This window comes from Anolis carolinensis, chromosome 6 (assembly GCF_035594765.1).
Source record: "Anolis carolinensis isolate JA03-04 chromosome 6, rAnoCar3.1.pri, whole genome shotgun sequence".
NCBI lineage: Eukaryota > Metazoa > Chordata > Lepidosauria > Squamata > Dactyloidae > Anolis > Anolis carolinensis.
In genome coordinates, this window is record NC_085846.1 from 18897360 (window position 1) to 18923791 (window position 26432).

At 41.6% G+C, this 26432-nt stretch overlaps 1 protein-coding gene across 2 annotated transcripts in view; it reads left to right on the forward strand.

The window, feature by feature from the left end:
- kremen2 (kringle containing transmembrane protein 2) overlaps positions 1-20860 on the forward strand; it is a 41965-nt gene extending 21105 nt beyond the window's left edge. For both annotated transcript variants that reach the window (XM_008117537.3, XM_062984383.1), the window contains exons 2-8: positions 49-315; positions 1669-1793; positions 5264-5417; positions 8597-8929; positions 12909-13037; positions 16889-16961; positions 19693-20860. In XM_008117537.3, the coding sequence (XP_008115744.1) occupies positions 49-315; positions 1669-1793; positions 5264-5417; positions 8597-8929; positions 12909-13037; positions 16889-16961; positions 19693-19984 (1373 nt within the window). In that variant the 3' untranslated portion in view covers positions 19985-20860. The remainder of the gene's footprint in view (positions 1-48; positions 316-1668; positions 1794-5263; positions 5418-8596; positions 8930-12908; positions 13038-16888; positions 16962-19692) is intronic.
- Positions 20861-26432: the final 5572 nt, after the last annotated feature.

A 26432-nucleotide genomic window follows, 5' to 3' on the forward strand; every position in this document is an offset into this window, starting at 1 on the left:
AAGAGCTGATCACCCCCTTTTCTCTCCCTCTCCCCTTGTTGTCCTCAGAGTTATCTGAATGTTTTATGGTGAATGGGGCTGATTATCGGGGTTCGCAGAACAGGACCTCCTTGGGGAGCACTGGACGCGCCTGCCTGTACTGGAACCAGACTCGGGAGCATGCCTACAACACAGCCAAATACTCCAATGGCGAGTGGGGCCTGGGCAGCCACAACTATTGCCGGAATCCGGATGGCGATGTCCAGCCTTGGTGCTACATCTCAGAGAACGAGGAAGGGATCTACTGGAAGTACTGCGACATCCCAACCTGCCACAGTGAGTGTGGGACCTTGGACAGGCTCACTGTGTGTATGTAGCTCAGAAATTTCCAGAATTCCTCCATCAATATGAGTAGGATTCTGAGAGTTTTGGACCAAAAATATAACCTTTCCCAATTCTGATGGGGTTGTCCCAATGATTTTCTTAGGCTGCATCAACTCTGTACACCTTGACACCACTTTAAACTACCATGGGCTCAGTGCTATGGAGTCATGAGATAGTAGTTTTTCAAGTCTGTAGCCTTCTGTGTCAAAGACCACTGGTGCCTCATCAAACTATAAATCCTAGGATTCCATAGCATTGAGTCACAGCAGTTAGTAGTGCAAATTGCATTAATTTGACACTAGATGCAGCATGGACAACTCAGCTTAGGACAATAGCCAGTGTACAATGGTGGCTCTGGGGTACATACCCAGATGGGAGGTTGCCTGCAACACTTACCTAATGGTATGATTTGTAATGAAATCATAGCCCTTCCCATGAAGATTTGACAAGTAGTTTAGCTCACCGTCAAGCCTTCACTTAGGAATCTCAACTTCTCAAATAGACTTCCCCAACATTCCAATGCAGTAATGCCAGATGAACAAGCATTTGAGGATACTAAATGCATGCTACACACACCTCTCCATATACCATGTGTGTTTAGCTTTATATGTTTTGGTGGGCTCTGTGCAGGTATAGAAGAATCCATCTATGTGGGTTACAGAGACGACCAAAACTTTCACATTCTTAATGCATTCAGTCAATCCATTTCCACTGCTCTTCCTTTATTTATTTATTTATTTATTTAGTCACAGCATTTATATTCCGCTTTCTCACCCCGAAGGGGACTCGGGGTGGATCACATTATATACATATAGGGCAAACATTCAATGCCCATATACACATAGAACCGAGACAGAGACAGACGCAGAGGCAATTTAACCTAATCCTGAGGGGATGTTCGATTCTGGCCACAGGGGGGAGCAGCTGCCTCATCATCCACTGTGACGGCACTTCCTCATTCCAATGTCGTAAATTAAACCTTTGTGGTTTCCCCTGTGACAAATTTTAAATCAAGGCCCCTAATTTCCAAATATTAACAGAATGGCAATGCATGTCAAGCACTTCATTCTGGCATGTTATTGCATAGCATTTTTATTTCTTTAGTTATACTAATAATAAGGTATTTAGGGAAGTGGGACTTTTATGCATTAGTCATCTTGCATCATACGTAATACTCTGCTTGCACTGAGAGCCTTGCAGTTATGCTTTGCCTCAAAAGGGTGCATGTAATGGCATTTCTGATTGTTGTCTTCTTTTTGATATGGATTAAAGAGTAATTAGACTATTCTGTGGTCTTTTTCCCAGTGCCTGGCTATGTCGGTTGCTTCCTGGACTCCGGGACTCCGCCGGCACTGAGCGGAAGCAGCGGCACCTCCACCAAGCTCACGGTGCAAGTTTGCCTCAGCTTCTGCCGCAAGCGGGGTTACAAGGTAAGCCAATCCCTTTCACTCTCCCCTACTGTTGTGGGCATCATCATAGGCTTATTTATGTTATCATTAGCTATGTTTCATGTCCTGTATTTTTATCTGATGAATGTAACCTGGTGGACGCAGCTGTCCGCCTCCCCATCTCACAACAACTCTATCAGATAAGCCAGAGTGGTTGGCCCAAAGTGGCTGTATGAGTCACCCATCTTTATCCATTTCCCTGATTCCAGGGATCTATGCTGCTCTTTTAGCCTCAGAGAGCATATCCAGGTAATGTATCTCTTCTGGCAGATCATTCCACAATCTTAATCTTTGTGTCTCAAGCTCAAATGGGGTCCCCTTAGCCCAGTGGTCCCTAACCTGTGATTAGTGGAAAACCAGTGGTCCACAGGAACTAAAATATGGACGTGGCCTCACCGTTACTACTATGGATAATAACACAGCCCAACCAATTTTTTTCTTGGTGTCTTTGTTTTTAGGTCTGTTACTGGGGTTATTTGGAGTGCTGATTCAGAAAATTGCATTGGATAGACTACATCAGCTCTAGGTTATTAAATATAGTTTTCTGTAGGTGGGCAGATGGTGACTACTAGATGGCATATGTTCTGTATCAGAAATGAGACCTGATGTGGTCTATCCAATGCAGTTTTCTGAATCAGCACCATGAATAACCAATAATATGTGCAGATCCGAGTAGGGTGGCCTTTTGCAGCTGATAGATGATAATTTTGTCAATGCCAATTGTTTTTAAGTGCTGGCCAAGGTCTTTAGGTACTGCACCCGGTGTGCTGATCACCAGTGGAACTACCACCACCACCACAATTATTATTATAGTTATTATTTATACCCCACTTTATCTACCCTGAAGGAGACTCAAAGCAGCTTAACGTAAAAGCATCAGAATAACAATTTAAAAATATATAAATATACGAGCATTAAAACAGGATTAAATATAACCAGTATTAAAACATTTCCATGGGTGCATCTACACTGAAAAAAATGTAGTTTTGCATTCTTTAACTGTTATGGAATTGTGGGACATCTAGTTTTACAGGGTCTCGCTCTCTCTGCCAAAGAAGGCTGATGCCTCACTGAACTACATCTCCTAAGATTTCATAGCATTTGGCCATAATAGTTAAAGTGGTGTCAAACTGCATTAATTCTGCAGTGTAGATGCACCCCATGTCTTCCACCAACTGACTAGCCAAAGGAGCATCAAACACAATCTTCCAGTTCCCTGTTGGCAACCCATCAGCTTAATGCTCAGGACTGAGTAAGACGGAGTTCTCCCATTCGAGCTGTAAATTTGTTTTTCTCGTTCTGGGCGATCAATGTTTTATGAGCGCAGCAAATCTACAGTTGTTACCCATTTGTTGCACTCAGTTTGGGCGTCTGCCTTTGCAGTTATGCTCCTGTTCTGGGGATTGTGCATTTTCTAGAATGACGTACACTACACATTTCAAAGTGTTTACATTTTATTTTGCATATGGGAATACGTTGCTCTGTTTGTCTTCCCCAGTTATATGGTTTACATTTAGACTTTCTCATTGTCTTTCTTAGAAGCTCTTAAAGTCAAGAACTCTTTCCCTGCTGTTCAGCTAAATTAAGTTAATGTCTCCAAAGTCTCCAGTAGCATTACTGGAATGTCCCATTTTCCCCCAGGATCTGGAAAAGTTACTTTGGTGGACTATTACTTTCAGAAGCTCCCACCCAGCGCAGATGGCAACCATTCCGATGCGGGGATTCTGGGACTGATAGTCCAAAAAAATATTGTTTACAATCTTTGCCCAGGGCAGTCGAGAATGGAAGGGGAATGCCATTCGGTTTATTGAAATCTGGTATCCATTTTCCTTTCATAAACAAGGCTCTCCCAAACCATAAACCACCACGAGACCAAACATTCTTCTTGGAGAGATAGGATAAAATAATAGGGAACAGTGAAGCTGGAAAATTAATGAAGTAATGCTAAGCTTTGCGAGATAAGATTTATGGGACGAAGGGAGAGAAACCCGGTTTGCGTACTTTTAATGTCTATCATGTGCTATTGTTGACGGTTGTGTAATATCATGGTTATATATAACATTTTCCAAAAATTATAAGTAAATCCAGCCCTGGTTTCTCGAGCCAATAAGTACAAGGCCACATAAGGCCACTTGCAGATTCTTTTGAGAAGAATGTCTTGCGCTAGGAAACTTTTTTTTCTCCCATTTTCTAAAGGGAGGACTGTATTCTATTAATAAGTTAATAATGCCTTTCATTGCAATGCATTTGATTATATGTACACAATTTGTGCTCCACCTTCTAAATTCATTTAGTCATCCAGGCTGCAATATCCAGTTAGGGGCTGGTAAATGCCTCTTGGCCATTGCCAGTGAACATGAAAAGAAATGCAGCTGCTATGTTCTCAAGCCATTGCATGACTTTTCTTTTGAAATTGACTTTGAGTTACAATTCATTTTAAAATGATTTGCCTATGGCGCGCCCTACCACACTCCACCTGTCTGGCCCTATAAGTATTAATTAGCCATTAAAAGGATCATCGGTGGAGCAACTTTACAATTCTTCCCTAAAGCTTGATTGAAATATTAACTCCAACCCAGAGAACGTTTGTCACAGAATATTCAAGTCTGATTTCCAAACTATCTTGAGGGCCTTTCCACGCAGCCATATAACCCAGAATATCAAGGCAGAAAATCCCACAATATCTGCTTTGAACTGGAATTATCTGAGTCCACACTGTCATATATTCCAGTTCAAAGTAGATAATGTGGGATTTTATTCAGCTGTGTGGAAAGGGCCTGAGTCCACACTGCCATATAATGCAGCTCAATGCAGTTAATCTCCATTATCAAATTACATTTTTGGTAGTGAAATTCTTTATTTGTTTGTTTGTTTGTTTACAGTATTTATATTCCACCCTTCTCACCTCGAAGGGACTCAGGGCGGATCACAATGCACATATACATGGCAAACATTCAATGCCATTAGACATACGACATATATAGAAAGACACAGAGACAATTTAACATTCTACCTTCTGGTTTCATGGGGGTATGCTTGACTCTGGCCACAGGCGGAGCTGCCGCTTCATCATCCACTTGTGACACCCAGTCCTTCCTCATTCTTCCACAAGCTGCTGGAAGGTTTTATGGTGTTGTAAATAAGTTAAATTAGCCTCCCAGCATAAAGCGGTACCTAAATTTCCTACTCGACAGATGCAACTGTCTTTCGGGCTGCGTAGGTCAACAGCAAGCTAGACTATTAATGGTTGGGAGCATACTCCGACCCGGGCTGGTTTCGTACTCATGACCTCTTGGTCAGCAGTGATTTACTGCAGCTGGTTACTAACCAGCTCCGCCACAGCCTGGTCCTGTAGTGTAGATGGGGCCTCAGTGAATTCATGTCCCAGACAAGTTATAGAAACACCATTTCTACAAATGCATTATCCTGCTACCTCTTTTTCTCTCCCAAAGTTTGCTGGTGTAGAAGCTGGCTATGCCTGTTTCTGTGGCCACGAAAGCGATGTCCGCCATAGTCAGCCGGTGAGCGCCGTGGAGTGTGACCAAGTCTGCTTTGGCAAATCCAGCGAACTGTGTGGAGGGGATGGCCGGATAGGCATATACAATGGTAAGTGTGTTGTTGAGAAATTAGTTTAAATAACAAAATTAGTCAAGATTTATGTACTTATGATATTGGTATGGGCAGTCACCGAGTTACAAACATCCAACTTATAAACGACTCATACTTCAGAACGGGAGTGAGAACAGAAGTGTGAGAAATCTACCCCTAGGAAGGGAAAGTAATTCCTGAAAGAGTTATCATGGGGAAAAGGTATCTTCACTGAAGCACTATCACCAATCCTTGTTTCCACAAGAAGCCAAAATTTCCAAAATCCAGTTATCACAGGGTGAAAGTGAAGTGACAGACAGCAAAACAAAGGCTACAGGGGTGTTAGCCTTTCCCTATGCTATCTAAAGCTAATATACTGTGTGTGTGTGTACATACACATACAATTTAACAACAAACCTACAGAACCTATCTGGTTTGTAACTTGAGGACTGCCTGTATATCCATGATGTCTGAGGTGTCCTCTACACTGCCATATAAAATCCAGATTATCTGCTTCCAACTGGATTATAGGACCAATTATAATCCAGTTCAAAGCAAATAATGTGGATTATCTCATTTGATAATCTGGATAATCTGGATTATATGGCAGTACAGAAGGGGCCTGAAATATTTCCCCCTTTTCTATAATATTCCTTTGTGGAGAGAAAAACCGGGATAATAATAATAATAATAATAATAATAATAATAATAATAATACTTCTTCTTCTTCTTCTTCTTCTTCTTCTTATTATTATTATTATTATTATTATTATTATTATTATTATTATATTTACCCATTCAGATTAGTGGACAGTACATGTAAGATAATACTCGGGATATCTGCCTATTCAGGGTTCACTGCAGTCATCTAAAATCCCCGAAACTCTAGGGAGCAGCGATGAACTACATTCTTCTTCTTCTGCATTCACGCAGTTGTTTTCGACTTTTCGTGACCTCATGGACCAGTCCACGCCAGAGCTCCCTGTTGGCTGTCGCCATCCCCAGTTCCTTCAACGTCAAGCCAGTCACTTCAAGGATGCTGTCCATCCATCTTGCCCTTGGTCGGCCTCTCTTCCTTTTTCCTTCTATTTTCCCCAGCATCATGTTCTTTTCCAAGCTTTCCTGTCTTCTCATGATGTGGCCAAAATACTTCATCTTTACCTCTAATATCCTTCCCTCCAGTGAGCAGCCGGGCTTTATTTCCTGGAGGATGGACTTTGGTGATAAGGCTCCTCAGCTCCTCCTCACTTTCAGCCATCAGAGTGGTATCATCTGCATACCTAAGGTTATTAATGTTTCTTCCAGCAATTTTAACTCCAGCCTTGGATTCCTCAAGCTCTGCATGTCACGTGATGTGTTCTGCGTACAAGTTGAATAGGGAGGGTGAAAGTATGCAGCCCTGCCGTACTCCTTTCCCAATCTTGAACCAGTCTATTGTTCTGTGGTCTGTTCTTACTGTGGCTACTTGGTCTTTATACAGATTTCTCAGGAGACAGACAAGATGACTTGGTATCCCCATACCACCAAGAATATGCCACAGTTTATTATGATCCACACAGTCGAAGGCTTTAGAATAGTAAATAAAGCAGAAGTAGATGTTTTTCTGAAACTCCCTGGCTTCCTCCATTATCCAGCAGATATTGGCAATTTGGTCTCTTGTTCCTCTGCGTTTTCTAAACCCAGCTTGGACATCTGGCAACTCTCACTCCATGTATTGCCGGAGTCTGCCTTGCAGGATCTTGAGCATTACTTTACTGGCATGGGAAATAAGTGCCACTGTATGGAAGTTTGAGCATTCTTTAGCATTTCCCTTTTTTGGTATGAGAATATAAATTGATTTTTTCCCCAATCTGATGGCCATTCTTATTTTTTCCATATTTGCTGGCATATGGCATGCATCACCTTGGCAGCATCATCTTCCAAGATTTTAAACAACTCAGCTGGGATCCCGTCATCTCCTGCTGCCTTGTTATTAGCATTGCTTCTTAAGGCCCATTCAACCTCACTTCTCAGGATGTCTGGTTCTAATTCACTCATCACACCGTCAAAGCTATCCTCTATATTATTATCCTTCCTATACAGATCTTCTGTATATTCCTGCCACCTTTTCTTGATCTCTTCAGCTTTGTTAGGTCCTTGCCATCTTTGCTTTTGATCATGCCCATTTTTGCCTGAAATTTACCTCCGATGTTTCTGATTTTCTGGAAGGAGTCTCTTGTCCTTCCTATTCTATTATGAGTTACATTAGAATATGGGATTTTCTTGCAAGAATGGGCAAAAGAAATTTTGTTCCCATACTATGGAATTAAAGCTGCAGTGCTGTATGCACAGTTAATGGGGAGAAAAATCCATTGAACATAGTGTGGCATTTAAGTAGCTATACTTCATGATGTATTTGCCCAAGCTCATCTTTTGCTGCATGAAAGGACACTAAATGCTTGCCAGTGTCAAGAGGGAGTGTCAGGCTTAGAAATGGGAAGAACGCATTGCAGATGGGACTGTGCGTATTTTGGGGTTTGCAAAAGGGAAACTTTCCCAGCCCGCCTCCAAAGTGGATATCATTTTGCTCCTGTCCTTCCAGTTTCATGTTCTCAACATCTGGATTGCATGTATTTATTTATTTTTAACCAGCATTGGTTTTTTATTTTATTTTTTTTCATTTTCCTGTTTCTTCGGACACGGTTGGACTGTTTTCTTTCCCAGTTGTTACTCTGAGAGATGTCAAAGCGTGGCATGTCAGCTTCACAGATTAGTTTTCATTTCTTTTACAAAGTGTCTTCAAAGAACAAAACCAAACAACAGCAAAACTTGGCATTTGCTCATATTGTGGTTTTCAGAGATCACAAACAACCATTTAAATCCAATTGTTAGTCCCGATGGAATAAAGACATTAAATCAAAGAGAACATATTAAATGAATACACATTTAAATTCAGTTTGATTAATTGGGTCTACTTATTAGAAGATAATAATTAGATGGAGGCTGCAAAAAATAAGTGAGTCCCTTCTGCTTTTGTGTCATATTTATTCACCTTTGCATCTGCTTTATCACCTAATAGGAGATGCCTCTATTCAGATTAATTAAACAGGATCGCATTATTTCAAATTCCCAAACCTAACCTATTAATGGTCACAGTTCTCATAATGACTGCATTCTTCTTCTTTTGCTGGTGTCTCCTCTTTGTCCTCCAACCCCAGTCTCCATGGGCGCTTGTCAAGGAAACTTCAGTGACCCCTCTGGAGTGATCTACTCTCCACAGTTCCCAGATGACTATGAGGCCGACAGCAACTGCACCTGGGCCTTGAGTCCCGTGGGCTGCGATTCCGTGGAACTCACTTTCCGCATCTTTGACATTCACGACCCCAACGACCGCCTAGAGCTGCGGGATGGACACAGCAACGTCTTGTTGGCCCAGTTTGATGGGCACTGGAGGCCGGGGGCTCCCCTGCTCTTTCCCACCGACTACCTGCTCCTCTCCTTCCAGTCGGACCAGCTTATGCAAGCTCAGGGCTTTGCCATCTTGTACAGAGGTAGGCACTCAGGCCTGACCTTGACAACCCAATGTACTTGTCTACGGGGCAGAGAAAATGGACTAAACCTGTTCCATGTGTGTGGAACAAGTTCTACTCATGAGCTTTGAAATGGCATAACAGCAACAAGGTTAATGATGGGGTAGGCATTTCATCCGGAATAATAACTGCTACCACAGAATCATAGAGTTATAACATACGCCCAAGGGGCATCTAGTCCAACTTCCTACCATGCAGGAACACACAATTAAAGCACTCCTGACATAAGGCCATTCATCTTCTGTTTCAAAATTTCCAGAGCAGGACACCTCATCACACTCCAAAGCAGTGCATTCAACTGTTAAAGCCCTTGCCTTTAGGAAGTTTTTCCTAATGATTAGGTGAAAAGTGTTTTCCTGTAGTTTGAATCAATTGCTCGGTGTCTTCACCTTTAGAGCAATGGTTCCCAACTTTTTTTTTTTACCACTTTGACTGGGGACCAGACTCCAATATTACTACCAAAAGGGTTACAAATCAGTTTTTGGTCAACTTTAGATTTGGTTTGCTCATTTGGGGTGCTGATTCGGAAAATTGCATTGGATAGACCACATCAGCTCTAGTTTCTGATACAGAACATATGCTATCCAGTTTTCACCCACAAAAAACCATATTTATTAATTTAGGGCTGATGTGGTCTATCCAATGCAATATTCTGAATCAGCACCGCAACTAGGGCTGCTAGGAGTTGCAGTCCAACAACATCTGGAGAGTCCGTTCCCTTTCCCATAATGATAGGACTGGGAGAGATGTGTCTGCTGAGAGAGTACAGGGAAATTCCTTCTGGGGGATTGCAACACCCAAAAGCCCCCAAACAGCATGCAGTCTGGAGGATTTTTGGAGTTGAAGTCCTTTCAAAGGAACTTTCCCAGGCTCAGAGTAGAGGCGTCTTTGAACTCCTGGACTCACCCCAGCGCTTGCCAACTCTTCCCTGGGGCTGAGAGCGTCGGAGTCTCTAATTATAAGGCTCCTGGTTCCACACCTGCAAAGGGGAGGCAGATGAAGGAGGACTGTCCCTTTGAACTGGGGCCCTGGGAAGGGGGAAGGCTCCTTCGCTTGTCAGCCCTTGCGAAGCCTGCTCCGTGTCTTACTCACACTGACTCGCCCCCTCACCCCAACCCAGTAGGTGCAGCACCTTTGAAATCGCAACCCCATGCCCTCCATGCAACCCAACCAGATAATTATGGTTAGGTTCCTTCTGATGCTGTGGCCTCGGGCCCATAGCCAAAAATGTTTGTGATGCAGCTGAGGAGTGTAAGGGTGTACGGAACAAGGTGAGGGGTGAGGGAAGATAAAATGCAGGACAAAGAGCAAGAGCAAAGGGCTTCAAACTTTATTGTATAACTACCATATCTAGCCGGAGTTGCCTGTGTGCCCCCGGTTTCGTCCCTTCTTTCTCTTTCCCTCCTTTTATACCTTTTCCCTCCCTTTCTATTTTTTCCTTCCCTCCTTTTTCTTTCTTTCCCACTCTCACTCTTTCTTCCTTCTCCTTTCCCATCTTTTTCTCTTTCCTTCCTTCTTCCCTTCCTCTCTCCTTTCTCCCCTCTCCAGCTCTGAGAGCCTCACAATGTCTCCATGACTCTCTTTCCTTCCTTCCTCACTTCCTCTCTCCTTTCTCCCCTCTCCAGCTCTAAACGTTGGAGGAGGAATATGAGATAATTTAGGTGCTGACCTAATATTGATACCTTCTGCTGTGTTGTGGGTATTGGGGCAGGATACCGAGTATGTCTAAGTTCATCAGTTTTGGAGGAGCATGAGCTGAAGGATTTAAATCTGCTTGTGGGATTCCCACAGACCTCCAATTTGATCACTATGGCCTCTTCCACACAACTGTATAAAATCCACATTGACCTGGATTATATGGCACTGTGGATTCAGATAACCCAGTTCAAAGCAGATATTGTGGATTGTCTGCTTTGCTATTCTGGATTATATGACTGTGGAAGGGCCCTGAATTGTCACTTGGCAACAGCCTTTATGGTACACATAGACAGGCATGCTTTAACTTTTATATAGACAGATGGATAGGTACAATCAACGTTGAATTATTTTAATAGTATTTAATATTTAATAATTGTAATACTTCTTGTGTGTTTAATTATCCTGGTGCCTCTGTATATGTGTGTATGTTGTCAGATTTCTGTCTTACCAAACCATGCAGCCTAGGTTGTCATTACACACACCCTTTTTTTCCTCCTCATCCTTCTTATTGATTTATATCTTACCTCTTCTCCAAATAAGAGACTTAAATTGACTTGTAGCAATGAAAAGAAGAACATGTAAAACACAAGTAGACCAAAACAAAGTCAGAGCCCTTCCACACAGCCCTATATCCCAGAATATTAAGTGTGGACTCAGATAACCCAGTTCAAAGCAGGTATTGTGGGATTTTCTGCCTTGATATTCTGGGATATAGGTCTGTGTGGAAGGGCCCCCAGAATATCAAGGCTGAAAATCCCACAATATCTGCTTTGAACTGGGTTATATGAGTCCACACTGCCATATGTTGCAGTTCAAAGCAGGTACTGTGGGATTTTCTGCTTGATATTCTTGGGATATAGGGCTGTGTGGAAGGGCCCTCAGGTTGGTGTGTTTTGAGCATTGGACTACAGACACTGGAGACTAGGGTCTGAATCCTTGCTTGACCAACACCCCTTCCACACTGCCCTATATCCCAGGATCTGATCCCAGATCATCTTCTTATCCCAGATTTTATGGCAGTGGAGACTCAGGGCCCTACCACACAGCCGTATAATCCAAAATAATCAAGGCATAAAATGCCACAATATCTGCTTTGAACTAGATTCTCTGAGTTCACACTGCCATATATACCAGTTCAAAGCAGAAAATGTGGGGTTTTATTCAGCTGTGTGGAAGGGGCCTCCTATAATCCAGTTCAAAGCAGATAATCTGGGTTTGGATCTTGAGATATAGGGCAGTGTAGATCCAGCACAAGTCACTGGGTGACTTTAAAGAACTCACCCAGTGACTTCTCAGCCATAGAAAGCTCTTGGGAAAGTTATTGTTTTGGACCACCGCTCCCAGAATCCCCAAATCAGCAGCAGGCCATAAACCTTAACCTCTCCCATCTCTGAAAAAATCCCACCGGCAGTATTTCTGTTCAGTGAGAAACTAAGCATAGTAATAATATACTGAATGACTAAAATCATACTTTTCTTACATGACCATCAAAACTAGCCTCCTGAGGCAGCCGCCTCGCTCTTGCCAACCACCAGGTCTTCCCACCTGTTTCCCACTCAGTGGCTGATACATTTGATGAGGCACTTCTTTTTTTTTTTTTTACGGGATGGCTTGCCCTATTATGAATCACCAGAGAAGACAAAAAAAAAGGCGTAGAATTATATAAAAATGTTGTATCCTAATTCATAGGTATGCTCAGAAATAATTACTGTAATTGAAATGGAAACACGGTCTTTCTCACCATTGTGAGAATTTGCACCATTCTCACCTGCCGCCTGCATCCTTGCTTAGTTACTACCTGATAGGCAACCTCAAGGGTTCTTACAATGAATTTTCTTTAAATTGGGTTTAGAACAAATACCAATCCAAATAGACTAGATTGCTTCAGACGATTTACTATCCTTTCACAGCTCTTGAAATAAAAGACTTAAGCATCTGTCAAAGATGCTTAAGGTTCATCTACAATGTAGAATGAATGCAGTTTGATACTACTTTAGCTGCCATGGCACAATGCCATGGAATCCTGGGATTTGTGGCTTGGTGAGGCACCATCGCTTTATGTAAGAGAAGGTGAAAGATCTTGCCGTCCTGACTATATTGCTTGGCCACCCAGGCTTCAGCTGAGAAATGTTGGAGGGTGTGATAATATCTCCAACTGACAGGGAACAAATTAAACTTCTGCCTTTGGGAATAGGGTGGATTATGAATCCACTGTAACATCACTCTGTGGTTTTCATTATAGGGTTGAAAGGTTCTTCAGTGAACTTACGAACCCTTCCTGGTGATGGATCCCGTCTCGTCCCAACCTCCTCAGATTGGCTGAACTCCACCTGGACCTACAGTGCCAGTGACCCTGCCATTGGAGTCGGAGGTAAGTCCAAGACTCTTAATATCTTTGGCCCCTTCCACACAGCTGAATAAAATCCCACATTATCTGCTCTGAACTGGGATATATGGTAGTTTGGACTCAGATAATTCCAGTTCAAAGCAGATATTGTGGGTTATTCTGCCTCGATAGTCTGGGTTATATGGCAGTCTGGAAGGGCCCTTTGTTTTCCTTAAGCAAATCTGGGATACTAGGAATCAAAGGGCCCTTCCAGACAGGCCCTATATCTCAGGATCTGGTCCCAGGTTTTCTGTTTATCCAAGATTATCTGGCAGTGCAGACTAATATAATCCAGTTTAAAGAAGAAAACCTGGGATCAGATCCTGGGATATAGAGCCTGTCTGGAAGGGAGTTAGGCTCTTTCCACACAGCTGTATAAAATCCACATTGAACTGCATTATATAGCAATAATATAAACTAGGATAATCCAGTTCAAAGATGATATTGTGGATTATCTGCCTTGATATTCTGGGGCCCCTTCCACACAGCTGTATAAAATTCACATTAAAATGGACAATATGGCAGTGTGGACTCAGATAACCCAGGTCAAAGCAGATATTGTGTAAATTTCTGTCTTGATATTCTGGGTTATATGGCTATGTGGAAGGGCTCTTAGTAGACCACAAGCTGAGCCTGAGTCAATTGTGTAAAACGGCACCTCACAAAACTAATACGATTCTAGGCTTCATTGGTAGTATATAATATATATTATATAAACTGATGTAGGTCTGAGTGCCTTTCTAGTCTGCTTTGGTCAGATCTCACCTGGAATTCTGTGTTCAGTTCTGGACACCACAATTCAAGAAGATTAATGATAACGTGGAAGATGTCCAGAGAAGGACAACATGGTCAAATGTTTGGAAACCAAAACCAATGAAGATCAGTGTAGAAAGTTTGGTTATGTTTGGTCTGGAGAAGAGAAGGTTAAAAGGAGACATAATAGCTATGCTTAAATATTGGAAAAGATGCCATGTTGAAGATGGAAAGGCTTGTTTTCTGCTGCTCCAAAGACAAGGGCATGGAGCAGTGAATTCAAATGAAAGGAAAAGAGGCTCCATCTAAAAATTAGGAAGAACTTCCTGGTTATGTGAGGGGATTGGCAGTGAAATGAGCTGCCTTGGAGTGTGATGGAGTCTTCTCTTTTGGAGGTTTTTCAATAATGGTCAGATAGACATCTGCCAGGAGTGCTTGAACTGTGTCTTCCTGCATGGCGGAGGGTTGGACTGGATGACCTTTGGAGCTTCTTTCAACTCTAGGATTCTATCATTCTAATCTGTCGGGCTGGCTCTGGATAAGCCCATTCCCTGACAGATCCCTTTTCCTCCAGACTGAAAAACCTGCAGAGCTGGTGACACATTACCTGCTGCAGAATGCAGACACCATTTTTTAAAATGAGATTTTATTTTGGGAGAGAAGGATTTGGAGACAAGACAGGTAGAGGCTGTGTGTGGGTGTGCTTAACCCTAATTTCCACCTGTCATTTAAGCAATTCTGAATACCTTGTACGGCAGTCACGCAGGTTGAAAAATTTCCACTTGCATGTTTTCTACAGTGAACATGTGACTGGCACCTTGTGGTCAAGAGGAAATGGCTCATTAAAGGACTCATTTACAACCAGGGTAGCCATAAATTGACCAGGGATTTGAAGGCACAGAGATACACACAAGGAGAAGTGAAAACAGAACAGCTTTCCCACTTCCGCTCACTTGTTATAAACCCCTTTCCCAAAGAGTCTTCACTTTGAAAAAAATTGGGATGCAGGAGCATATATTTACTTTTAAGCAGAACTGAGAAATTCAGTCTTTGTGGATTCCACGTGAACTGACCAGAGCTGTACTGCCCAGAAAAATGTGTGAATTAGGACCCATCTATACTGCCACATAATCCAGTTTTAGAATGTGGATTTAACTGCATTGAACTGGATTATACAGCAGTGTAGACTCATATAATCCTGTTCAATCTGCATTATATGACTCTACACTGACCATTGTAATATATTTCAAGATGGATTATATGGCATTGTAAATGCGCCCTTTTGTGCTCCACCTGCCCACCTGTTTCAATGCAATTTTGAAAAGAATCATAATCTTACTCTAATGTGCATTATGAGTGCATTTTTTGAAAAAATACACATTTTTCACATGTATTTTTTGTACTGATAAAAATAAAAATAGCTTAACAGGACTGCGGTGGCACAGCAGGTTAAACCGCTGAGTTGCTGAACTTGCTGATCAGAAGGTCAGCAGTTCAAACCCGCGGGGCGGGGTGAGCTCCCACTGTTAGCCCCAGCTTCTGCCAACCTAGTTCAAAAACATGCAAGTGTGAGTAGATCAATAGGTACCGCCCTGGTGGGAAGGTAATGGTGCATCATGCAGTCATGCCTGCCACATGATCTAAGACAGTGGTTCTCAACCAGTGGGTCCCCAGATGTTTTGGCCTTCAACTCCCAGAAATCCTAACAGCTGGTAAACTGTTAAACTGGTAAACATGTGAGTAGATCAATAAGTACCGCTCTGGCTGGAAGGTAACGGCGCTCCATGCAGTCATGCCGGCCACATGACCTTGGAGGTGTCTACGGTCAATGCCGGCTCTTCATCTTAGAAATGGAAATGAGCAGCAACCTCCAGAGTCTGTCACGACTAGACTTAATGTCAAGGGTAAACCTTTACCTTTTACGTGGAAATAGAATGTATATGCAGAAAGCAGGAAGGCAGAAGTAGTTTTGCTAAAACAAACAAACAAACAAGTCTGCGATAGGTTCATCTTTGGGTCAACATTAATCAAAAGGACTTGAAGATACAAACAATTGCTCTTTGCTTAATTTCCTATTTCGCTTCTTAAAAGTAATGCAATGCTGGTGTCAACCAGGAGAGGGCATCATCCTTTTCCTTTCCAATTCAATAATTTTTGCAGTCAGTTCGGTGAAGGAATGCATACTAAACCCAGCCTTATATTCTGGTCAAGGCTTTGTACCCCAGGGAAGGAGATCAGAAGTTTCCATGTATGAAAACATAAATCATTGAGAACCTTTTCCTGTTTGGTATCACATCTTTACAGTGCTAGATTGGTTATTTTGAATTTACAATAGAACAGAAATTGGACTGGGGGGACTAGAGTTGTGGCCACGGCCATAGGGAGAGCTATAGTTCAGACAAACCCCACACACTTTTCCAAGCTTTGATTTAAAATGTTGCCCTGTTGGGAACAGGAAAACCTCTATTTCCTACTTAAAAGTTTCTCTAAATTTATAATGTAAGTCAGTGTTTATGTTTGTTGGAACTGGTGCAGGATTTCTTGAAAGGAGCCTAGTGTTGGGAATGAATATATTCCTGCTGCTGCACAACAAATACAGTGAGATGGGGCGAGTGATTTTCGCAGCCGAGAGCCATATCGATGTGTTGGACTATAACTCTAGTTATCCCCAGCCAGCTCAGGGAACATGGGGGGGTTGTAATACAACACACTAGAGATACTAATTCTGAGATTACAACTCCAATAATCAGAGATTACAACTCCAACACCGTCTAGCACATGGAAGGTATGACTTTGAAGTCCAATACTTCAGAAGGAAGTGGGTTGCTGACTTCTACACTGCCTTTTATCTCAGGATCTGATCCCAAAATATCTCCTTTAAACCAGATTATATGAGTCTCCGCTGCCAGATAACTTGGGATAAACAGATAATCTGGGATCAGATCCTGGGATATAGGGACAATGTGGAAGGAGCCTTAGTCAAGGCTGCTATAGTGTATATAGTTATAGATGTCTGTGTTTTGTAAGATTTTTGGTTGTGATCCTTGTGATCCAATGTTCCCTTCTTTTCCTTTGTAACACAGCTTGGGTGATGTACACAGCCACAGGAACCTTCATCTTGGCCATTATCCTCATCACATACCACCTTCGCAAGAGGTACGTTTTGGGAGAAAACTGTAGAATAGGGGAGTTAGCTAGAGGATTTTGTGTTCCATTCCCATTTCTGGCATTATGTCAGATATCCAATATATTCAGGAGAAGGAGAAAAAGAATTTCTGAATTCGGTTGTTTATTTCCAGAGGAGGGAAAAAGAAATGAGTGGATTTTGACATACTTAGCAGCACAGTGGAGTGGACTGCACAACCACAGAATAGCATGAAGGCACCTGACAGAGAGGACATTTAGGAATCCTATGTGGACTTTTCTGAGCTTTTTGGAAAAAGAACAGGAAACTAAACTGAAGGCTTTCATGGCCGGAATCACTGAGTTGCTGTGAGTTTTCTGGGCTGTATGGCCATGTTCCAGAACCATTTTCTCCTGACATTTCGCCCACATCTATTGCAGGCATCCTCAGAGGTTGTGAGTTCTGTTGGAAACTAGGCAAGTGGGGTTTATATATCTGTGGAATGTCCAGGGTGGGAGAAAGAACTCTTCTCTGAGGCAAGTGTGAATGTTGCAATTGGCCTTGCAGCCTCAAAACCTAGCTGCTTCCTGCCTGGGAGAATCCTTTGTTGGGATTTGTTAACTGGCCCTGATTGTTTCCTGTCTGGAATTCCCCTGGGTTTTTTCTTAGTGTTCTTTATTTACTGTTCCGATTTTAGAGTTTTTAATACTGGTAACCAGAGTTTGTTCATTTTCATAGTTTCCTCGTTTCTGTTGAAATTGTCCACATGCTTGTGGATTTTAATGGCTTCTCTGTGTAGTCTAACATGTTGGTTTTTAGGGTAGTCTAGCATTTACACCTCCCAACAAAGGATTCCCCCAGGCAGGAAGCAGCCAGGCTTTGATGCTGCAAGCCTTTTAAATGCTAATCAAGGTAGCCAATTGCAACATTCACACTTGCCTCAAACAGACAAGCGTTTTTTCTCCCACCCTGGACATTCCACAGATATATAAGCCCCACTTGCCTAGTTTCCAATAAACCTCACAACCTCTGAGGATGCCTGCCATAGATGTGGGCAAAACGTCAAGAGAGAATGCTTCTGGAACATAGCCATACAGCCTGGAAAACTCACAGCAACCTAAACTAAACTGAGTTTAGAATATTTATTATTTTTGATAGTAATTCCCTCACATCAGCCTCTATGGCTATATAATTTGGGAAGTTCTGGGAGTTGTAGTAAAAAAACAACAACCCTAAAACAATCCACAATATTTCCCAGCTCTGTGTCAGACTACTCATAAATTGACCATAGAGACCCACCCAATCCTACTATTAGACAGAGTGAAGCAGCTGCCTCAAGAAGCAGATATTCTGGTATGGGATCATGAGAGCTGTCGTTTTACAAGGTCTTTTGCCTTCTCTGTTAAAGAATGCTGGTGTTGCACCAAACTGCATTCCCCATGGTTTGAAATCTACTGGATAGGCATGAGCAAATCACACACTCTCAGCCCCTGAAAAACATGATAGATTCATCATTACTAAAAAATAACTTGAAGGAACACAACAACCCAACTATTAGAAGAAACAGATTCCTTGTCTTGTTTTTCACTTGGCAACCTTTGGTACAATAGAGATGCCATTCTGTTTCTCCTCAAATACTGGATGCTTTGGACTAGCTGTTTAAACTGTTAATTTTTAGTTGATATCATTGATGTTTCATTCTATTTCAATGTTTGTATGTATTTGGATTTTAAATTGTATTGAAATACGGTACTTTTAATGTAATCCGCATTGAGTCTACTGTGTGGAGAGAAAAAGTGGGGTATAAATAATAACAATAATAATAATAATAATAATAATAATAATAATAATAATAATAATAATAGTTGCTGTCAGGACAGTTTCCTCTTTCAATAAGGAAAATTTTGAAGATAAAAAATGCATTCGTCCAACATAACCATGCGTTTAAAAGCTCCAAACCAAATACCGTATATACTCAAGTATAAGCTGACCTGAATATAAGCCGAGGCACCTAATTTTACCACAAAAAAACTGGGAAAACATTGACTCCAGTATAAGCTGATATACAAATAAAATTACATTAATTGAGGCATCAGTAGTTTAAATGTTTTTGAATCTTTATATCAAACTGTACTTTAAGATATGACTGTCCAACTCTGATTAAATCATTATTTTCATGTTCTTCAATATAAATGTGCTTATATATCCTTCTAATAATAATAGAGTGAAATAATAAATGTAATAATAATAATAAATGCAGTAAAATAATAAATGTAATAATAGAGTAAAATAATAAATGTATTAATATTAATAAAAATAGAGTAAAATAAATGTAAAAGTAACAACAGAGTAAAATAATAAATGTAATAATAATAATAATAAATAGAGTAAAATAATAAATGTATAAATACCAACAATAATAGAGAAAAATAATAAATATACTATATATACTTGAATATAAGCCAACCTGAATATAATCCCACCAGGACCCTCAGCCGAGTATATTCCGAGGTTTTCTTCAGTCCTAAAAAAGGGCTGAAAAACTAGGCTTACACTCAAGTATATACAGGAATAGCCAATGTAGCCAGAAACACTTCTTCCACAAATAATATGTGTTATGGGATTATCCCTTATTTTCATGTAATTTAACTGTGAATGATAGACCTCTAAGTGGATGTTAATACTTATGTTTTCAAGATGTCCCTACTGGGGAGAAAATTACCAATCATTTGGTTGCATTGTTTGTTTTGCTCTCCTTTCCAGGACTTGCCTTTTTGTGCAGAAGAAGACGGGCAATTCTCTGGTCCCCTTCTCCAAAGGCCCACGGAGCCGCTGCCAGTGCCTTGGCGGTGAGGCGTGGGCTGTGGCCTACCGACATACCCGGGTGGTCATCTGCACCACGCGTGGTGCCCCGCACCATCGCCCTTTGCACAACAGCGGTGGTGGTGCCGGGGACGACGAAGCCTCCTCAGACTGCTCTTGCTTGTGCCACAGTTACGAGAACCTTTCTTCCACCAACCAATCCTCGCTGAAATCTCTCATTTCCACCATATGAGGCGAGACACACCAGTTCTCAACTCCCATCGTCAACGTTGTGAATGCCAGCTCGCTCTCCACTTGCCAACCTCCTAGACTGGAACTTCATCAGTTCTCAAGGGGGACCAAGACTGGGACCTTAATAACTGCATCCATTCATGAGGAATTGCAGGGGAAGTTGGTATAATAGAGATCAGGGCCCATCACGGCACTGATAACAACATTCCGGAGAAATGGAAGGTCATTTGACAACAGTCATACATAGCAATAATCCCTTACAGACTTTATTGGCTGCTATGGACAATAAAGGGGCTGGAGACTATGGAAGTGATGGGAGATCACATTGCTACATCCTTTGGAAGGAGACAGCTCAGCTGAAAGAAGGAAGCTCCATCAATGAGCTGGCATTTTGTAAAGATTTCCTGTGCAACAAAGCCCTAACATTGCTGGAGAGATGCTCCATGGAACCATAGGAAAATGTAATATTGTGTGACAGAAGAGGCACATACTCAGTAATGCATGGCGTCAATACCTCACAAAATAAGATTTTGTGAGATACAAAGGTCTGGCAATGGTGGGATTCCCAGTTATGGATAATTGGTGGACGAAAGAGAGGGAATCCACATGGATGTGGCTAATCTACAGATATTAAACGGTGGGCAGGGAGTGGTACATGTATGCTGGACCCATCACTAGAACTTCTTTAAGAACATTTGGGGACAAAGAGAACCTGAAGACCATGGGACATTGGAAGCATTGATGACTTGGTTCTTGGGGGCTCTATAAACACAAGGAGGAGGGATAGTGAAAGCCAGCCTCTTGTCTCCTGAGCCCAACAGGAAAAAAATCATTTTGGAACACAAAACCTTCATTAAATTATTTTCATATCAGTGAAGATGCTTTTCTGTTATTGTCTCCACTAGTCAGTCATGCTAGGTTGGAGTTGGGAGGTAGGCACCCAAAGGTTAACTCTTTCCTACTTTCCTGAATCAAATATCAATGGAAAATGCATTCATTCCCATAGGATTGCCTAAGGTGGATCTACACTGACCCCAAAATCTGGGGCAATACAGGGACTGGCTCCATTATAGGACATAGGTCACACAGAGACTTAGGGGTCAGTGGGCCTAAGGGGTCAGTGTAGATGTTCTGCTAGTCTTTAAGAAGGCTTTGCATTGTGGGTGAATTCTGGCTATCCCTTTCCAAAATAACTGCAGAAAAGAATCCACTCAAATGGTGAAGGAGTGGGGTCTACTCCCCAGTATTGACTTTTGTAGCTGGATAAAATGGCATGTGGGAGGAACACAACAGGGGTATATATAAATTCTGCACCAAGTACGAAAATTAAAGTTCTCACAAATTAAGGTCCCTTCCACTCAGCTGTATAAAATCCACACTGAACTGGATTATAGGGCAGTGTGGACCCAGATAACCCAGTTCAAAGCAAATATTGTGGGTTATATTAACCCAGTGGTGCAGTGGTTTAAACCGCTGAGCTGTTGAACTTGCTGAACAAAAGGTCAGCGGTTCGAATCTAGGGGACAGGGTGAGCTCCCGCTGTTAGCCCCAGCTTCTCCCAACCTAGCAGTTTGAAAACATCAAATGTGAGTAGATCAATAGGTACTGCTTCAGCAGGAAGGTAATAGTGCTGCATTCAGTCATGCCGGCCACATGACCTTGGAGGTGTCTACGGTCGATGCTGGCTCTTTGGCTTAGAAATGGAGATGAGCACCAGCCCCTGTAGTCGGACACGACTAGACTTAATGTCAGGGGAAAACCTTTACCTTAACTTACCTGCCTTGATATTTGGTGTTATATGGCTGTGTGGAAAATAATAATAACAATAATTATTATTATTATCTTTTATTTATACCGCACCACCATCTCCCATAGGGACTAGGGGTGGCTTACAAATAGCACACAGTGGTGCCACATAACATAAAATACAGTATATCAATATTAAAACCAATAACACATTTAAAACCAGACATAGGAAGGGCTTTAAGATTTGGATTATGCAATGAAACTGAATGTGAGATATTGCATATTTAAGTCTAACTGCTCACACTATGTTAGGTAATCGTGTATACTTTCTCTAAAAATTAAGTACAAAGGGCAAGAGGGGAAAGTTCAGTCATTGTAAGTAGAACTGCCACATACAGAAAATGAGGTTTTAAGCCTTCCTGCCCTAGCAGTGTTCTTAATTAATTCCTACTCATTCTCTTTCACAAAGCATTTATTAGGACAAACCTCCCATTGGTACGTGTAGTAAGCCTCTTCCTAACAGGAAGCTGTTATGACACTGGTAAGGAACATTTAATACCACCACCACCCATATCCCTTCCACTAACATTTAATATGTAAGAACCATGCTGTGATTGGTGATAATGACATTGACTGTGTGTAATTAAGACTCTCAAACTGATAGAAATGTCACTCAGCCATGCTCTAATTACCTGCAGACTGGACCTCCTTCTCCCCATGCAGTTGATGTCTAGGAAAGTAGGTTGAGGGGCGTGGGGAGAGTTAATGATTTTGCAACAATAGTGTCAAAGTTATGACTGAGTAGTCATTGTGAATATGGAAGAGTTACAGATGAGTATATATAGGAGTAATGCTGTATTATTCACAATTGCTACTTGGTCACAATTGTGACATTTACTGCCACAATTGTAACTTCCTTTCCCAAGCTATTTTACCAGGCATCAACTGTATACGGAGAAGGTGGTTGATTCTGTTTGCAATCAGAATATGGTAATGATATTTCCATCAGTTTTTGCGGAGATGAGACAGGAATAGTTACTTTAAGTATACTAAATATAGTATAGTATTGTACTGTATGGGATTGCGTAGTGAAGTACAGACAGTCCCCAGGTTACAGACAAGATCGGGTTCTGTAGGTTTGTTCTGAAGTTGTACCTCCAGCCAAGATATATGTAATTTAGTTTTGGATTGCATAGAGAAGGGTTAACATCCCTGTAATATTTGTTTTGCTATCTGTGCCCCTGCTCAGAAGATGTCACTTCAATCTCCGTCCCTCTAACAACTAGATTTTGAAAAATTTGGCTTGCTGTGGAAATGATTTGTGATAAAGCTTCAGCGAAGACACCTTTTTCTCATGATAACTCTTTCAGGAGCGAATTTCTCTTCTGAGGGGTAGATTTCTCTCACTTATAATAATATAATATACTTTATTTATATTCTGCTCTATCTCCCCGAGGGGACTCAGAGCGGATTACAGAATACATATATGGCAAACATTCAATGCCGTTATACAATAAACAACAAAGATAGACAGTACATAGACAAAGGCAAGGCTTCCCTCTTTTTCATTTCTGGCATCTGGAGGCTGTGCTCGACTTGGCCATGGGGAGGTGCTGGTGTTTCATTTTTCCATGTGGAAGAGCCTATTGTCCATGGACACCTTCCTGATCAAATTGCCGGCATGTTTTTTTTGGGAGCCTTTTACCTCCCACCATGGCAATACCTATTTATCTGCTCACATTTTTGAACTGCTAGGTAAGCAGAAGCTAGGGTTGATGGCGGGAGCTTACCCCAACCCGCAGCTTGAACTGCCAACTTCCTGTTGTCTTATCCTGTTTGTAACTAGAAGTCGGATGTAAGTCGGATGTCTGTAACTCAGGGACTGCCTGTATACTTAACTAATGATATATGACGAAGTAGACTCGTCTATAAAAGTTCATGTACCAACTTCATTCTCTCAGTTTCTTAATGCTACAAGATGCCTTTTTGTATACTTAACTAGCTAATACAATAGTAGCACATTATTATCATATTATTGTTATAATAGAAAAACTAAGTTTCATAAAAGTAGCTGATAATAATGTAAATAAGAGGAAACTGGGAAATGCAAATGTCAACTTATGGGCTTGCCATAACTACCCACTGACGTCTCTCTTTTAGGCTGTGTGTTCTTTCTTATTAATAACCTCTATCTTGAGCACATTTGGATATAATTTGGCCACGTTTTCTCAGGCTGGATCTAGATTGCCCTATATCCTGGGATGTGATCTCCAATTATCTGCTTTAAACTGGATTGTATGAGTCTCCACTGCCAGATAATCTGGGATAAGAAGATAATCTCGGATCAGATTCTGGGATATAGGCAGCATGGAAGGGGCCTCAGTTTTTATCTGTGAAATGTTGGGAGGCTTTTCGACTCATCAACAAAATGCCTATGAAAGGATTGTATCCTCAATCACCAAATTAACACAAATCATATATAAGAAGTAGGAGCCCTCGATGGCGCAGTGGATTAAACCCTTCTGCCGGCAGGACTAATAACTTGAAGGTTGGATTGCTGACCCAAAGATTGCCAGATCGAATCCAACCCAGGGAGAGCACTGATGAGCTCCCTCTGTCAGCTCCAACTCCTCATGCAGGACATGAGAGAAGCCTCCCACAAGGAGGCGTCTGCTGGGCAACATCCTTGCAGACAGCCAATTCTCTCACACCAGAAGTGACTTGCAGTTTCTCAAGTCGCTCCTGATACATGCATACATACATACATACACACACACACACACACACACACACACACACACAAACAAACAAGTATCTTGGATTTTCTTACACCTCCATTTCAATACACTGGTTTTTATTGCCTTAAAGCAAAAGGCTATATATAGGCTTGGTAAAAGGGTGTGGTGAATAAATTTCAGTAACTATTACATTTCACTGTACTGTGGTTTTAGGACAGGAAAACTCTGGGACAATCCAAAAACCTCAATTTTTTTCAGTATCCAATCCAAAATAATATTCCTGGAGTTGCCTCATTAATCACTTTCTGGCTGTATTGTAGAAGAACAGCTGTGGGTAGCAAAGAGTCAAAATCAAATTTCCTGAATAGGAATTCAGTACTATTTTTGCACCTCTGGACTTTGTTCCATGCTCCTCTGCTGCATATCATATAACCAATTCCTTTCGCAAATAGTCTAGCTTTAAAAATAGACAAGTATAGTTTATATGATAAAACAAACTGGCTGCAAACCAATTTTTTGCCCAAATTATACAAAGCCTGAGTACCTGACAGCAGGCTCAATCGCATGCTCATGCATTTATTCTGAATTGATTCAAGATGATTTAACGCCACCATATGCCCATAAAGTATCTGAGATACAGTATATTTGTAGCAAAAACCCATACAGCAGGCATAAGCATTGGTTGCTATCTTCAAATTTTAATATTGCATGCAGAGATGTTCAGACTTTTAATTTAACAAGCAACTGGTGACTAATCTATTTTGAGATTAAAACATCCCATATCCTTTTGACTGGACCACAAAACCTCATTCCTAGTGTGGACAAATCTGCCATAAGAATTAGCACACCCATCAATATAGATTATTCAGGAAGATCTCACCCAAGGGAAAGATTACAGAGGCTGCTTAGTCCAGCCAGTCCAGTGCATTATCTGCTACTGTGTTGGCACCCAGATAGTGCGAGGCTACTTAGGACTATCTGGGGCCCCATCTAGACCCTATCTAGTTCTGAAATACTTTTAATGCAGTTCAAAGCCAGCTTCAAACTGCAGTGATCAGACAGCAAACTCCTACAAAAGTGTATGAAAGAAAGCCCTTAATGTGCATCAGTGTTTTCTCTTTTGTGTATTCATCATCCAGGTCTCAAAATTGGTTCCAGGATTTCTTATGTTATCAGCTGTACACCAAAATCACTTTATTCAATAGTAGTTCGAAACTGCATTATATTGTCAGTGTAGATGGAGTCTAAAGCTCCCTCTACACTGCCATACAATCTATATTATCAAATCAGATAATCCACATTGATTGCTTTGAACTGGATTATCTGAGTCTACACTGCCATATAATCCAGTTCAAAGCAGATAGTCTAGATTTTTATCTGGCAGTGTAGAAGGTGCTGAAGCCATCACCTCTTCCTCTATGTTGGTGTTGCCACAGAACCTATGGTGAGCACCTGCTGCGTCTGCCGATGACAGAACTCACTTCTCAGCTTAGATCAACTGGCGCAAACTAGGAGCACATCCACACTGACCCATTATCCCAAAGCAGGAGTGGAACTGCTCCAGGGCCACTGTACGACGCATGGAACTGATTCAAGTTAATGTGGCCTTGGGTTGCTCTGTATTCTCCACAATAATACATATCAAACTGATATTTCAGACCATGTAATCACTTGGGCCAGTTCCAATATGGCACTGGCTACATCTGTTTACACCACCATCCAGTATTCCCTGGATACAATGGCCGAGGGGCATGGGATGGCACTCATTGCCCCACTTCCATTCTCATCATAGAGGACCACAATAATGTATCCCAGTAAGTTTCCTTCCTCAATGTCTGGATCTCCACCTTTGCTCCTATTCACAAGTAAACAAGAGCAATTCAACTGAGAGGCCATAGGTAAAGGTAAAGGTTTCCCCTGATGTTAAGTCCAGTTGTGTCCGACTCGGGGTTGGTGCTCATCTCC